Source organism: Hippoglossus hippoglossus, chromosome 11 (genome assembly GCF_009819705.1).
Source record: "Hippoglossus hippoglossus isolate fHipHip1 chromosome 11, fHipHip1.pri, whole genome shotgun sequence".
Classification (NCBI taxonomy): Eukaryota; Metazoa; Chordata; class Actinopteri; order Pleuronectiformes; family Pleuronectidae; genus Hippoglossus; species Hippoglossus hippoglossus.
In genome coordinates this window covers 4,351,239-4,367,917 of record NC_047161.1, presented here as the reverse complement: position 1 = coordinate 4,367,917, position 16,679 = coordinate 4,351,239, and the positions used below count along the sequence as shown (strand labels likewise).

At 46.1% G+C, this 16,679-nt stretch overlaps 1 protein-coding gene across 3 annotated transcripts; it reads left to right on the top strand.

Moving 5' to 3' along the window:
• Window positions 1-2,180: 2,180 nt before the first annotated feature.
• On the top strand, window positions 2,181-6,326 carry LOC117770362 (UPF0500 protein C1orf216 homolog). 3 transcript variants are annotated; one of them, XM_034599728.1, is made up of 2 exons: window positions 2,181-2,430; window positions 4,288-6,326. In XM_034599728.1, the coding sequence occupies exon 2, from the start codon at window positions 4,310-4,312 to the stop codon at window positions 5,372-5,374; it is 1,065 nt and encodes a 354-aa protein (XP_034455619.1). In that variant the 5' UTR covers window positions 2,181-2,430; window positions 4,288-4,309; the 3' UTR covers window positions 5,375-6,326. The 3 variants fall into 3 exon arrangements, with proteins under 3 accessions (XP_034455619.1, XP_034455618.1, XP_034455617.1); XM_034599727.1 differs by lacking the exon at window positions 2,181-2,430 and adding an exon at window positions 2,442-2,579; XM_034599726.1 differs by lacking the exon at window positions 2,181-2,430 and adding an exon at window positions 2,627-2,869.
• The last annotated feature ends 10,353 nt before the right edge of the window (window positions 6,327-16,679 follow it).

Here is a 16,679-nt window from a genome sequence, read left to right as displayed (position 1 = left end):
ATCTAGAGGACACAGATCTGGCTTTATTCAGATTACGAGACGGAGAGGAGGCTGAGGGTGGAATAATTGAAGAGATACATGAGCTGCAGCACCCAGGGGTGTGCTCGCCTGTGTTTCGTGACGTACGCACTGTATGTGTGTGTCTGCTCACATCTAGGCCCTAAAATAAAAGCGACCCCAGCGCTGGATTAGTGGTTCAATTTAGCACGTCTTGGCTGATTTGGCTGATTTTGTAAGAGCGCTGGCTGTGAGCTCGGGGTCCGGCAGGCTTCTCTCTCTCTCTGCAGTCTCCGTGCATCTCGGCACCAAGGATCTGACAGAGGAGCCCACGGGGGCCGCCGGCCGCCCTCGGCCACTGTCACAGCCAAGACTGGTGCTGCAGCGGATGTGGAGCTGAACTGAGGGAAATGGGTCACGGTGCTGGAGGCTGTGTGCAATTCAGACAAGGTCTTATTATGCACAAGGTAAGTCATGCTCCTTTTTTTTTTTTTTTTTTACTCTTTTCATGTGTGTGTGTTGGTGTCAACATTAGCCCACAATAATCTGCCTTCCCTCAGGAGGCCTCACAGATGACCCTCAGTCCTGCGAGTTCATTCTCTCTCCCCCCCCCCTATCACTGTCCTCTGTAGTTGTCTTTTGTAACTTGTTTTTTTATTTTTTTTGTCTTTTTCACAGAGAGAGAGAGAGATGGAGAGAGAGATGATTTTGCGTGTGACGAGGCCTCGGGCGGACGGCTGTGTTTGATGTATTTTTTATGTGCTTAGGCTACTGATACGATGGAGAGGCAGGGAGAGGGAGGGAGGGGACGGCGCCTGGAGCTGGTGCACTTGAATGGGGATGTTGTTGGAGGAGAGAGGGAGGGGAGGATGGAGAAGTGTGTGTGTGTGAGTGGGGGGGAGAAGGGGGAGGTTGAGGTTTTTTATTTCTGCCTTCAGCGTCGACATGTCAGGGAGATGAGGGCAGGAAGGATAGAGACAGTGCACACTTGTTAAATCTGTCTGATGTAACCTCCCTGTACCACACACACACACACACACACACACACACACACACACACACACACACACACACACACACACACACACACACACACACACACACACACAGCAGAAGACACACACTGGAACACACACACTCAACTGCCGTGCCCTTTGATCTGAGATTGACAATCACAAAAGCAGTCAGTAACCAGTTTGGAGAAATATCACACCACGTCAAATCCTGTAGCCGTCCCGCTGCAAGAGCTGCAGATATGACGTCGCCTGTTAGCGTTGCATTGTGGGTAACAACCTGTAACTGTAGACAACTTGATTTATAAAAAAAAAAAATCCATCCTGTGTTTGCCTCACACACAACTACACAATGATGTGTTCATTGCCTCACTGGCAGTTTAGGAATTTGCTGTTCTGCTTCAAATTCAGTGGATGCCATCCTCCATTTCCCAGGATGCTTTGCAGCGACCGTCAGAGGGCACGACCTTGCTTGTTGCATCATTAAGACGAAGGTGATGAGGGAAACATGAACAGTTCTGGTCCCCTGGTTGTTAGAAACACAGGTTGAACCAAACACAAGTCTATTTTTTATTTGTAAGTTACAAAAAGAAACTCACAAAAAGTATAAAACTGTAAAACATCACATGAATAAAGTCGATGAGATCATGAACGTTGAAGCTCCTGAGCTGTTTCTCTGTGGTTTTTATAAACTGCCACGGGTTTAACTAAAGAGAAGAAACTGGAACTGGATCCTCTCCAGTCGCTGCAGGGGATCTTTAACTTTACAGTCCCCACAGGTGTGTTTCTGTTTCCAATGGTAAACCAGAGAACACACACAGACTTGAACATAAGATAAATAAAACATGAGAAAATGTATAAATCATGAAAGTAACAGCATGTGAAACATTTCTCACATAAAATACAGAAATTAGATTAAGAAATGGACTAAAATCAGATCCAAACTACTGACCTGGTTGATTTCTACTCTCCCTCCCAAGAGAGAATATTATTCTAACATTAAAATGATCAATTGGGGGCTGGAGAATATATATGTATATGTGTGCCTGTGTATATTTGTATATTTTTGTGGGTGTTTAATTATGTCTGTACTGTACATGTGTTTATTTATGTGTGTGTGTCTGTGCATGTAGACTTGTTGCTGTACCGTCATCCCAGTACCTACACCTACATCCTCCCATTGTTTCTGTTCATCCTGTTTCCTCCTGGTTCCAGCCCAGTTCAGGAAGTCTTCATCACACGGTCAGCTCGGTCTGATCGCTCCAGTGCTGGTGAGAGGAGGAGGAGGAGGGGGAGGAAGAGGAGGAGGAGAGAGAGGAAGATCAACATCACGCAGGAGGCTCGGAGGAGGAGGAGGAGGAGGAGGGGAAACACTGGGAGGGCGCAGCGTCTCCATCGAGCAGCAAAGCGACCAGAAACGGTGAGAACAAACCACTACCTCATGCAAATATATCCCCACATGTGTGTGTGTGTGTGTGTCTTATGCAACCGGAGCGCAGGAGATGATCGAGTGTGAGTGTGAGTCAGTTTGTACTGAGGAGGATAGAGAGGACGCAGCACCGACATGGGGTGAGCGTTACGTAACGCAGCGTTGTTGTCCAGCTGGTTTCCATCTGTCTGTGGTTCCTCCTCATCCAGAGGAGAACGCGGGGCTTCTCTCTTCTCTGCCCGGCCTCTGTGTGTGTGTGGACTCGGACGTGAGGCGGTGGTTGTGTTGACTTTCCTCGCTGGGCTGTGAACATGCAGACTTCCAGCTGCGCCATTGGCCGCTTCTTCACCGTTTTCCGTCGCCGTCCGCGCGCAAACGTGCGTCTTTTTGCGCAGATCAGACACATCCGCCCATCACGAGGACTGTCTCGGTATTATTTTTTATTTTTCACTCATCGCGTTACTGCCATTTACCATCTTTTTCTGTTATTTCTGCCAGGTTATAAACGACAAAGACAAAAATGCGCATTACTGTTCATTAAAATTGATGATGTTGCTTTAATACTGAAAGAAATATATCGATTTCTGCATTGATCAGTTTTTTTTCATCCCATCTCTTCGTCACATAAACATCAGTCTGCTGCTGCTGCTGCGTGCGCGCTCCCGCGACAGGGCCGCACGGTCGCTGTCCTTCAGCACCACGTGGACGCGCGGGCACAGGAGAGGAGGATGAGGAGGATGAGGAGGATGGAGGATGAAGGGAGGGGGCAATGATTGACAGCAGCCTGGAGTCAGGATTAGAGAGATTTCCATTCTGAGGAGACATGTAAATATTTGATGCTAATAGAAGTGGAGTGCACAGACCAGCCTGTAGTTATAGACACAAACAAGGAGTTGGGTTCGACCTGTGTGTGTGTGTGTGTGTGTGTGGGTTTGTGTGTGTGTGTGTGTGTGTGTGTGTGTGTGTGTGTGTGTGTGTGTGTGTGTGTGTGTGTGTGTGTGTGTGTGTGTGTGTGTGTGTGTGTGTGTGTGTGTGTGTGTGTGTGTGTGTGGTTTTATTGTCGCTTTGGCTCGTCCACCTTCTTATATTCCGTTCTTTTAGATTCACCTCTGCAACATTCTCCCCGACTTCTTAAACCCTCCTCATATCCAGCTGCAAACAAATCATTTCCTCTGTGTTTACTTTGCTGCCAAAGTCTATTTCTGTCCCGTTCCCGGTAACGCGGCTGAAACGCCTCGCTTGTCTTTTCCGGAAAAAGTCGAGGGACTTCTTGGAAGTGGCGTGCATCCAAGCCTGGAGAGATCAGAGCGAACAAGCTGTGATTTGTCTCGCAGTCGAGCAGCTGATAAGGACGTTCTGTGCGAACGGGGGGGTTGTTTTTATGTCCTCGGTATCACACTTTTCCTCGTGAGTCTTCAAGGCCTCAACGCAGAAGTTCGATTTCTATATTTAATGCCTGACTGTGCAATTTGGAAAAGGTCGTCGTCTGTTGGTTTTTGTTCTTTGTCCTCCTCTTGTTGTTTGGACGAGTGTTTGCTTGTGTCCCTTGTTGACTGGATTGTAATTTCCTTTAAATTTAGGAATTGGGATTGTTGGCACGAGTATCATTTCAGAAGAAGGCAAACTTCTCAAAAGTTAAAAAGTTCTGACTCAAACGTAAACTGTCAACTTTCTGTTCTTGACAGTTTTCAACACCGTGAAATCATTTCCATTGGAACCAGTTTCACATTGTGTTGATATGAACTGAAACTCTTGGTCGTCTGGAAGAGAAAGACCAATAAATATCGGAAATTCAAAAGTTTAACTGAAGGTAAATTGTGCCGTAACGTCGTCTCCTTGTCATTTCAGTGAGGCTCAGTCGAGGTCAGTGATGCTCCACCATCAGGACCAGCCTCTGAACTCAGGCTACGGAGGTCAGGGAGGCTCAAACAACAAGTCCTCCTCCTCGCTTCGAAACAGGAAGGGCGACAAAGACGGCAACTTCAACTTCCTGCCCGGGAAAGATGACGAGGGCTACACAGGCAACGGAGGAGGGGACGAGAACCGGAACCAGGTGCGTCCCCGCAGCTTGGGCCCGCTGGGTCGCGATCCACCGAGCTCCTCGCCATCGTATCACCACAACGCACAGCGGTCCCGCATGCCCTGCTGGAGCCCCCTGGAGCCCCTGCCCGAAATCGAGACCGGGGAGGACGGGTATGGACGAGTTCCCCCGGATGGAGCGGAGGAAAGGAGGATGGAGGAAGAGGAGGGAGGGATGATGATGAGTCAAAATGAGATGAAGCAGCAGATGAAGCAGCTGCAGAGGAGGAAAGGCAGCTCGGGAGTCAAAGGGAGAGAAGAGGAGAATGGATTACTGGAGCTGGAGGACGGTGACGAATGGGGCGACAGCGACTCTGGGTCCGAGTACAGCGGCCGGTCCGGCAGCAGCATGTCCCCCATCAACCCGGAGAGCGGCGGCGAGGGGGTGCTGATGGGAGGCTGGGACCGCGTTGGAGTCGGAGAACCAAAATCCAACCACAAGGACGGCGACCGGCCCTCGAACAGCAACCGAGAACCAGCTGCACGACACCACAGCCGCAAGTCGCTGACAGGAAGCATGCTGGCAAACCTTCAGGAGGAAAGAACCGAGGAGCAGGACGACGACGAACAGTCTTCAGGGTCAGACGGCGGGCTGATGGACGCCGTGTGGACGCTGCGGGACCGCGAGCGCTTCAAGGCCCAGGAGATGGAGAAGCACCAGGTGCAGCTGACCATGTACCGCCGCCTGGCGCTGATCCGCTGGGTGCGCACGCTGCAGGGCCACGTGGAGGAGCAGCAGAACCGCCTGCAGTCCAGCTTCGACGTCATCCTCACTCACAGGAAGGAGCTGCTGCGCATGGGCGCCGCCGCCACGGTGGCCAATGCCACTCCCACCGCTGCTGTGGGACAGTCATGAGAAGGGAGGGAGGGACAGGAAGTGGTTAAAAAACTGTATATCTGCTCGATTCACTTCTTTCCTGAAGGCATTTCTACGGTGGCCTAGAGGGCTCAAAGCGCTGCAAATTAAGAAAACACAAATAGAAAAAAACAAATTCAGAAAACAACATTGCAACTCTGCAAAAAGACACAACACGTGCAAATACAGAAAGAAGCTGCAAATAGCTACAACAGAAATGTTTCCAGGGGACCCAAAAAAGTGATGCACCTGCTGTAGTTCAATGTGAAGGTATTGAAGTCTGCTGCTCGTCAGTGGTGATGGAACTTCACAAAGCAGGTGCATCACGTTTCTGGTTCCCCTGGAAACATTTGCGGTGTCGTTTTTGCCATTTGCACGTGTTGTGACTTTTTGCACCTTATGTGTCGTCAAATTGATTAATTGATTTATTACTTAATTGATTAATTAGCACGTGTTTTTTTCTGTTTGCACGTGTCTGTTCTGTTTGCACGTGTTTTCTTAATTCGCAGTGCGTTCTCTCTTGGCCACCGTTCATTTCCCCTATAAAAAAAAACAATCTCCCATCTTCCTGTTTTTCATTTTAGTGACTCACGCTCACGTTGCTGATTGCGATGACGCACAAACGTGTGTTTTTGTTGATTTTCTTTACCGGAGCAATAAGTGTTTGACTCATCTTCATTCAAGAAGACTTAAATGTCCCAAATTTAAACGTATGATTTTACGATGTATTCTTTTTAGAGCAATGGAGAAAAAAAAGATTGAAATGTTTATATCTAAAAAAGATCTATGTGCATATGTTGTCATCGCTTGTATTGACTTGTGTGTAGAGAACTCTGCCTGTACCAAACAATAATTTGAGAATATAATAGATTTAAGTGTAAGAGATGATTTATAGTTGCTGTACATAGTTATAATAGAATCAAGAATAAATAAAAACGACCTTATACCTCAATGTTTTGTTTGGGTTTGTTTTGTCCCTACACGCTTAATGAAATTAAAGTTTATTTTTATCTTATTTCTAACACATTAACATGAGGGGGTGGGGGGGGGGGGGTAATTCAGCCTTAAGAGCCCAGAGCTTTCAATTCATCCCAGATCAGCATGTTGATTTCAAGGAGCAGGTTTTTATCAAAGCTCCCTCAGTGCACACAGAACTGAAGGAGTCCACTTTCTTTTTTATCTTCTGTACTTGCTGCACTCGAGGCCTCGGGGGCAAATGACCTTTCAGCGCACAATTGCTTCTTTGTCAGCTGAACAAAGTTGGTTTGTATCGGGCTCATCACAAGGGGCCCGGGTGTGTGTGTGTGTTCTGCGGGGGGGGTGATAGCCGTGTGAGGCTCAGGCGTCAATCTTTACGGGGCACGGCTGCAGCCGCGGGCGCTGCGACATCATCTCACCTCCTTGCATGCATGCATGTGTGTGTGTGTGTCTGTGTGCGCAGAGAGATACCACTGCCACCCTGTAATCTCCAAACCCTGAGCTGAGTCGTGGGGGCCCCTCACCCGAGCGGGAGGCCCCCCGGGGAGGCTGCGAGTCTGCGCCCCGGGGCCCTGCAGGTCCAATCCGGCCGCTGCGCACCAGACGCGGGTCCGGTTGCGCGCGGGGAGAGAGAGAGCCAAACCCCGGGGCGAGTTTGGGATAATCCCCGGCTATATGCCTCCAAACCATAACTCCCAGTTTATTTCCAAAGCTTATCGCCTCTGTTGGACGCAGACATGGCTGAGAAAGTCTGAGGCCATTTACATATTGATCCCTTGTTCTCTGGCTGAAGGTGGATGTGTTCGGAGGCGCCACAGCTGAGCGGATAACACGTTTACACCGGGAGAGACACTGGAAGTGACGGCGCGAGCAGCAAACCTCTATAAAGAAACACGTCTTTGATTGTGTAAACGAGCAAGACGTGATTTCAGGGTAGTTGTTTATAAACGCATCGAGGAAAAGCGCATGAAACATGGAGAGAAACGAGTCCAAGAAGAAGAAGAAGAAGAAGCTGCTGCTGAGCAGATCTGCCTCAGGGACACTGTCAGGACATTTACATGTGACTGTGTTGTAGGTTCCAGGATGAAAATACATAAAAATATCCTCTGGTGTTAGGAACAAAACCATTTCATCCAGTAACTGAAAGTAAAAAACACAAAACTCCAGTTCCACCCTCTGATGAGAGACAAATTCTAAATGGTTTAGTCATAATTATTAATTGCACAGTTAATTAGATCGATTTTAAGGTTGACAGGTTGTGAAGATAAAATATATTTATTGACTGGTGAGACCAAATCTGGGCCGGAGCAGTTTTGCTGTGTGAGGCCCGGAGCTTCTCCTGAAGGTCAGAGGTCAAACTCCTGATCAACCAAAGGGCTGAAAGGTCAAAGAAAAGAAAGTGTCCTCTCTGCAGGAGGTGTGGTGTTGAGATGTGTGTGTGTGTGTGTGTCAGTGCACAACTTCCTGGGGAAAGGTGAAACCAGCTGGGCCTGGTGGTGGTGGCACCCCCACGGCGACACGGAGCACCAGGAGGAGGATCTGCATCTTTCTGTGTTTTGATACACTTCACCTCCTTCACCCACCAACAGACAAACAACTGACAGAGGGGTTTTAATGCTGGTGTTCCACAGAGAAACGACCGGAACGCTTCTGCCTGTGGTTCACGTTGTGTTCAGGGTTCCTGTCACTGAGGAAGTCAGAAGACATGCTGAGCTATTTCTACTAATGGTAAAAACACATTTGCACATACACTGTTAAGTTGCATAGCATTTTAACCAGAAACAGACATTTGACATTTATTCCTGGGAAACATTTACCTGCCATTATAGACGTTGTTATGTTTATATTGATGAATTAATGAATTTATTGGCTATTTGATGATTAAAAAGACAATAATATTAAGTGCAGCAGTAAAATATCAAGAGTAAAATCACATTAAAGCAAATGTTAATGTTGTTTTTCTATTGTGGACCCACAACAACAACAAATACATGAAACCATTCATTCATTCATATTTTCTGTTTCTCTTAATCACTTCACGTCACCTCTTCAGACGTCCAATAGTTGCTGTCCAGAAATATTTAATGTTTGCTCCTAAGAACATTAAAATAGTTAATAACAAAAAAAAAAACGTTTGCAGTTCAGGGACCCACACACACACACACAAATACACACACAGACACAGACACACACGCACCTCTGACCTGGAGCACACGTCAGTGAATAGTGTCCACGAGGGGGAGACACTCCATCACAGACCAGCTCGGATCAGACCTTCACCTGTGCTCGCCTCCGTGCTCTGACGCCAGGGGGCAGCAGTGTGCATTGTGTGTGTGTGTGTGTAACAGTGGTGCTCTTAACTGGGGGCCACCTGGGATCCATGAAAGGGCCCCCACTGGGAGGAGAAGACTGTTATTCACTGCGTGTTGAATAATGACAAGCAGAGCAACACGGGGTCAGGACCAAGAACATGTGATGATGAGCAGGAGAAAAGTAAACAAAACAAAATGTCTGTTTCTTCTGTACAAATAACTCGTTGATTGTTTAAAATCATTCAAATAAAACAAGGGGAAAAAGCTCTTGATTAAACTGACTGCAGACACATGCAGTGACACTGTGAGTGAAGGGGTCAGAGGTCAAAGGGGTTGAGGAGCACTGGTGTAATGTGGCTTGATGGCTGTTTATTGATTTATAGTTTTATGGTTTTACTCAGTCTGGAAATAACCGATTATTGCAAAATGAAAGAAAGGAAAAAAGACATATGAGTGACAATTGATTTTTTTTCTACATGGTCCCCGAGATTATTTGACTTTTCTTGCATGGAAAAGTCTCATCGTGTTAAAATGACAAGGAAAGAAATAAATATTTAAACAATTTGGTAACAACTTTTATTGTCGTTCCTCACGTTCACAGATCTTCTGCTGTTTAAATGTAATTTATTGTTTTATACAACTGTGGAAAAAATAATTGTGCCAGTTCTAAAAAACAGAGCCTGAGGTTTTTGTCGAAACAATGGTTCAAACAAACGTGTTTTATTTTAAGTAAATAACCCGATGGCGTCACACCAGGATGATGGAAACAATATCCTTTGGATCACATTCAGAACATTTTGATGAAAGATAGAAACTCTGACAACCAATCAAAACAGACCAATTCAATGGAAATTCAATTTAAAAAGCATTTAGCTGATTCTTATTTCATATGGTAACTTTAAGGCAAATTTTTTTGACAGTCACCAATAATTTTGGACCCAGTTTGTGTTACTAAACCAGCAGTAAAACTAAAAATCTCCCTATGACTGGGTCAAGTCAACGCTTCCATACAAGCGCTGAGACATATTGACTCAAACTGGGTCAATTTGGACACAGTGGATTTCAGCTGTGCAGCTTCTAAAAGGGTTTAATGTTGTTTTATTATCGTCTAAAAGTTCAAAAACACAGATTCATCCGTGCACGTTGATCCAGAAAACAAGCAAAAGACATTCACCTAATTTATATAATGCCATGAAAAACCTCAGTGTTTTGTACATTCAGGACGACGTCGAGCTGGAAAATCTCGCTGCTGTCAGATTAAGATCACACAGTCTCTCAGATTAAGATTCCTCAGGACACAATCGGGGGGGTCTGTGTTTTCTCTTACGTCCGGATGCCCTTGACATGAAAAGTTTGGGAATCCCTGCTGCAGCCGCGGCTTTAGCTGTTGTGCGGAGCTTCTCTCTTTTTTTTTTTTTTGAACAGAGAAATACATATATACCCTATCATCCACTCTCTCTCCCCTTCTTCCCTCTGCCTGATGTAGTGTGACAGTGTGTTCGCCCGCAGCACTCTGCTGGCGTGGAAACAATCAGCTTTGACAGAAAGGGGGTGGCGGTGGGGATGGAGGGATGGAGGGAGGGAGGAAGAGGAGTAGGGAGGCAGGGGAGGGAGGGATGAAGGGAGTTAGGAGAGGAGGGGTGAGGAGGGGTGAGGGTGGCTGCTGCCCGAGGCCCGAGTATGATGAACTGGATAGAAAGACCTGTCGTCAGAGGAGAAACAACACATAGACACAGATAGAGAGATAGATAGATAGATAGATAGATAGATAGATAGATAGAGAGAGAGAGAGAGAGAGAGAGAGAGAGAGAGAGAGAGAGAGAGAGAGAGAGAGAGAGAGAGAGAGATATGGATAGATAGTTAGATAGAGAGAGAGAGAGAGAGAACGAGAGAGAGAGAGATAGATAGATAGATAGAGAGAGAGAGAGAGAGAGAGAGAGAGAGAGAGAGAGAGAGAGAGAGAGAGAGAGAGAGAGAGATGGATAGAGAGAGAGAGAGAGAGAGAGAGAGAGAGAGAGAGAGAGAGAGAGAGAGAGAGATGGATAGATAGTTGGATAGATAGTTAGATAGAGAGAGATATGGATAGATAGTTGGATAGATAGAGAGAGAAAGAGAGAGAGAGATACAATAGATAGATAGATAGATAGAGAGAGAGAGAGATATGGATAGATAGTTGGATAGATAGAGAGAGAAAGAGAGAGAGAGATACAATAGATAGATAGATAGAGAGAGAGAGAGAGAGAGAGAGAGAGAGAGAGAGAGAGAGAGAGAGAGAGAGAGAGAGATTTACAGTTTTTCCTCTTTTCTTTATTCCTGTCATTTAATGTGTAAATATCACTTGGACATTAGTTACATTAGATTATTTTAAACATTAAATCACAGAAAAGGTGGTTTTTAGTATTGAAGTTTTTTCAATTGGCCTCCATCTCTATTTCACATCTATTCTACAGTCATGTTCCTTTTGGTTGGTTCCATATTCATTTATATTGATCTAGTTGTCAATGTGATATTCAGAGATTTGATCTGAACAGACGATCCTGGTTAAACTGAACAGTTTGATTTAAATTTCCTCAGAATATTCAACTGTTAATTCTGATTTGTCATATATTTCTGCAGAGCACCTGTTATTAACTTTAACTACTTGACAAGCTCGCCCACAACATGTGTGGAAAATCAAACTGTTCCGTGTCCTCTGTGCTCAAAAGTGTCTCAACGAGACCTGATGGGAAAAACATGGTCCACATGAAAACTGACAAGGGAAACAAACTCAGGTCAAAGCCTCCTTTAAAAAGAGTCAGAACTTTATGAAGTGAAACATGTGATAACGTGTTGTCACAACCTGTTGACTGACACAGCCGAACACACAACAGGCCTTCATGACCCGAGTGTCACTCGCCCACTTGACTCTCCGGACTGAATCAGTTAAAGCAATCAGCTCCATTATAAGGACCCCCACTCAAGATGCTTGTCAATTCCAGGACGTGAAGTGTGTGTGTGAGGAGGAGGAGGAGGAGGAGGAGGAGGGAGGGTTCTGTGTGGATGCTTCAGCTGCCTCGTCTGCTTTAACCAGCTAATAAATATGAAAACAGCAGGTTAAAACTTTTTTATTCGTCCCGTGCCTGAAAGGATTAGACCCTTCAATAGAGTCCCGTGGCAAATCCCCCAAACCTCATAATGCCCAATGGTGGCCCATAAAACTGAGTTGGACAAAAGACAGAGAAAAGGGGCTCTTTCACGCATAAGGGGTTTTCTCAAGAGCACATTGAGAGGAGGCCCGGCTGCGATCCGCCCATAGATTATCTGGCTGTTGGTGAAAGCGCGGCTGGGAGCGGCAGGTGCGTGTGCCGTGCTCAGGGGGGGTCGCGGGCGGGTGGGGTGGGGTGGGGGGGCCCCGGTCACCATGCGGAGGGTGGGGTGAACTAGTAGACGGAGAATGCCGCACACAGCAGCTGCCGACAGGAATGTTTGCAGATTGTCACTCCCATTTAACTTGCTCTTTTTCTTTTCTCCTCTCTCAACCCCACCACCACCACCCCCCCCCCCCCCCCCCACCCTTTCGACCCCAGAGATGGAGCATGGTCTCCCAGGTTCCCCCCCTGCACCCCCCACCTTCTCCCAGAGATGGGGCTAAACGGTGACACCCCGTCCACAAAGGCGACAAGCGGTGAGGGTCGTGGCCTGCCTCAGCGCCGTGTAATTGTGGATTAAACTGATAAGCATCATAGAATCCCTCATTTTTTTTGAGGGAGCATTAAGTGAATGCCAAGTAACTTGGGTTAACGCAGTCTTTAACGCCACCTCCCCAGTGGCTTCCTTTCAGACACGTCCTTCGCTCGCAGACAGTCGAAGCGCAGACGTCAACATATGGCGGCGTGCGGATGATGCGAAAAAACTGTTAAATGTCGCATTTAAACGCCGATAAATTAATCAAACAGCAAATTTTTGAATTCTCCGACTTATCTGGGGCTTTAATGGAAGAATCGCCTCTTATCTGTATTTTCATGCATTCACAATAAAGTCTTATTACCGGAGTGAGTCTATCAGAGAAGATTGTCGTCGTCCCCCCCCCCCCCCCCCCCCACCGTGTCTTTGCCTGGAAATGGCCTCTTTGCACCACACAAGGTACGGTCTCTAATCTCCACCATCCCAACTGTGTCCCCATTCCAAACTGTGGCCCGAGGCTCCGTGTGGGTTCTCAACATAATCCCCCCTCAAAACTCCACAGTCCCCGTTATTCCACTGGGGTTTGGGCGAAAAGTGCTCCACGTCAAAGCGGCACGACGCTCAATGCCTGCTTTTTTTTTTCCGCACCATCTTCCAGCAAAAAGGGATTAATGTCCCGACTATTATGAATAATGAGAATGAATAACAAACAGCCGTCTGTTTATCCGGCGCGATTAAATAAAGGAAAGAGTGTCCTTGTGCTGTTTTTTTTTTTATTGAACTGTCTTCAGGGTGTTTGTGGAGGTGAAACACAATCAACAGAATGGGCTGAAATCGGCGAGTTAAGTTTCCGTCTGGTGCTTTAAGCCAAAGAAGCTGGAAGTCGACGCATCTCTCCATCGCTGTCGAAGAAGACGCACTCGTTAATTATATCAGTGAAAAGACTGTTTTGTGTATTTAAAGCTCACGACAGTCAGCGTGTGTGTGGGGGGGGGGGGGGGGGCCATGTTTCACCATCGATGACACTGTCCTGTCCTGTCTTTATTCTTTTTAGTTGGTTTGTTTTTTATCTGTTTGTTTGATTGTTCGCAGGATTTCTCCAAAAACTACCGGACGGATAATTGCGAAATAAATTGGTGCCAATTTGGAAAAGCTCGATTGAATTTAGGGAACTGTTGGGCCTTGGCGGAGGTTTGAACTTTACTGAGCGCCATGTTTGTTTATTTGTTAGCAGGATTACGCAAAACCAGTTTCCATCAAACTCAGTGGGGGGGATGTTTCCTGGGTCTGGGGAGAACCTGGTACCTTTTGGTGCAGATGTAGATTAAATTATCGATCCAGGGTTTTTTTTTTCTACAACATTGCAGCATATAGGATGTTTTTGATGGTTTAGTGAATAACACACAGATCTAGATTTGTAGAGTGTTCAATTTGATCCATAGATTTCTTAAAATGATTTATTCTACAACTGTTGTCATTCTATAGTTGACATGTTTTCTGTTGATAAATAAAACTGTGTTAAGTTTATTTCTCTTGAGCATAAACTTGTAGTTAAGAATAAAATATGTCAATTGTGGGTTTTATGACAAATAAATCATTTAAGAATTAATCAATCATGTGTAGAATTGTCTGGACAGGGAGGATGAATGTGTTACTACTGAGAACGATTCCTTACATTTATGTATTTTGTTTTAATTGTGAATTTGGCTTTTAGCAGCTCGCCGGGTGGGGTGGTTATATTCCACTATATACATTTTGGGGTATTTCTTTCGATTGATTTATTTATTTTTTGCACTGCAGAGTACAGGGGTTGTTGTTTATGTCCAAAAGTAAAAAAATATTCAATAATTCTGGCTGCCTAACAGGTTTAGTTTAAATTGTCTAATTTATCTGGATTAAATTGAACCAATTGGACAAATCTAGTCGTCATCAAGTCTTTGAGTTTTGTTTTATCGTCATTTCAAGTATTCCTGATTACTGTGTTTTACTTGTTACATAATGTTTCCACAATTCCACTCTTGTTATGCAGCTTATTCATGAATAAATGCAGTTTAAACTATAAGTGATATCTGTAAGTTGCTTTCAAATATTAATTAAGTTCAGAACTGTGTGAGATTCAAGACTCGGTGGCCAAAGACTACGACTCAAGTGGGACACAACCTTCACGATACTCTTGATGCGCACATAGAAAGCACAGCAATGTGAGTATGCAATATACATTATTAAAAAGAGGGTTCAGTTCAAAGTTACTATATTGTTTGCTGACTTTATTCCATGTTAAAATGATTGAACTACTGTGGGAAAGAAACTTCAATTTCAGATTTAAAAAATATCTTCACGTGTATTGACGCCACTTTTGGCCTCCGTACTTCTAAAATCGACTAAATAAGACACTTTTCATAGGACACTGTCAATGACTGTGTGCATGTCACCCTGTCATTTCAACAATTCTTTTGCAGTATAATTCAACACCTACTTAATTATAACATCGGGCAATTAGCAGCTGTCAAAATAAACAATGCAAGGACAAAATAAAAGAGACATTAAAGACACTCTTGGTCCTAAGCGTCTCTTCAAAGTGTCTCCTCCATCTTCTCGTCTTTTCGCTCAGTATGTTCCAACACGCTCTGGCTCCTAAACTCTGTATCTGCAGCTGCCAAATGGACAATGAAGCTCGGAACGGGAATATGAAAATGAAATATGAAACAGTGGTGTGATAAACTGGTAGATAATCATCTTTTCATTAAACTTTCATCCCCAGTGACTTAAATATTCAAGAGCCCAATTACAGAGCTTGTATCTCCCTCTCCCTCCCTCTCTCTCTCCTTCCCTCATTCCCCCTCACTCTTGTTTTTCTTAACTAGAGCAGTCGGGGAGAAGGGTGAGTGGCTCCAGGGTTGAGTGAGAGCATCATTATGAGGCGGTCACACAGGGGGAAGGAAGAGATGACCTCTTGTCCCCTCGTGCATGAGGACGGGGAGCAGCAGGCCTGACGCTGGGCCTGTCCAAACACCGGGGCTGGAGAAGGAAAGGAGCCAGGGACAGACAGAGAAAGACGGGCAGCAGATACAGACGCATGGGGGTGCATCCATGCAGGTCTGATGGATGGAGGGATGGTGGGAGACAGAGGAAGAGACAGGATCAGACAGATGAGCTGAGAGGAGTATAGATTTTCCAGGCAGATAGTGGAAAGATGTGTGCATGGTGATGAGTGCCACAAACAGGGCGCATGACTCTCTTGTCTGCCTGCTCTCTCTGTGTGTGTGTGTGTGTGTGCATGTGTGTGTGTGTCAGTGTATTAGCAGTCAGAGCACTGAAGCCCACGGGCGATTCCTGTGTGTGCTCGCGATAAAGGGGAAAAAGGGAGGAAGTATAACGGTGGAAGCGGGGCGTGGAGGAGGGGATGGGTGGGTTGGGGTGGAGGGGGCGAGAGAGGAGGGATGAGGAAGTTGGTTGGGGGAGGTGGCAGGGTGAGGGGGACTGGGGGGTGGGGGTGGGAAGAGAGAGAGAGATAGAGAGAGGGGTGGGGGGGGGGGGAAAAAGAAGAAGAAGAAGAAGAGAGAGGAAAGAGCATCCAGCAGTGCAGGGAGCTTCCTCTGTGCTGTCAAAGCCTCTGGATCATGTCCCCATTGGTCTTTCTCTTCCATACACACACACACACACACACACACACACACACACACACACACACACACATGTTCCCTCACCCAATTCCTCTCTTCTCCCTCAAACCAACCCTCCCTCTCTCCCCCCTTTTCCCTCCCTCCCTCCCTCTCATGAAAAGAGTGTCTTGGCAGGGTAATTAAGAATGGCCTCTAAACACAGGAGTATGGCAGGAACGCTCCAGATGAAAGTAAATGATTAAAATAATTACAGGCTGAGAGCTGACGAGCCAGAGTGTGGGGTGGCCGCCGGACATTTGTCGGTAATTAGATAATTAATCTGAATGCAAATGATGAGCCCTAACGAAGCAGTCAAGCTGAACCAGCGACAACTGCCGTGAGTGAAATGTGGTGGTGGTGGTGTGTGTGTGTGGGAGTGTGTGTGTGTGTGTGTGTGTGGGTGGTGGTGGTGGTGTTGGGGGGTGGGGGGGGGGAGGCACACATGAATATGAGTGTAAAATATCCAACATCCCAAAAAATGAACAGACTCCAAAGCAAAAAGCAGCAGCAGCAGCAGCAGCCGCAGCAGCAGCAGCAGCAGCATTGTAAATCAATAACAGTTTCTGGCAGTGACAGCTCCTGCTCCACTCTGTTTGTAACTTCCAGTGCAAGTGTAAAGTCGACATGAATACCTTGTTAAAAATATACAAGAGGCAGAAGCCACTGTGAGTTGTGCTCTGAGAAAAAAAT

Bases quoted from the DNA above. Each gene is read 5' to 3' on its own strand.
- LOC117770362 (XM_034599726.1), top strand. From the start codon at position 2,751: ATGCAGACTTCCAGCTGCGCCATTGGCCGCTTCTTCACCGTTTTCCGT. The intron at 2,870-4,287 runs GTATTATTTTTT...TTGTCATTTCAG, and splicing joins CCATCACGAGGACTGTCTCG to TGAGGCTCAGTCGAGGTCAG.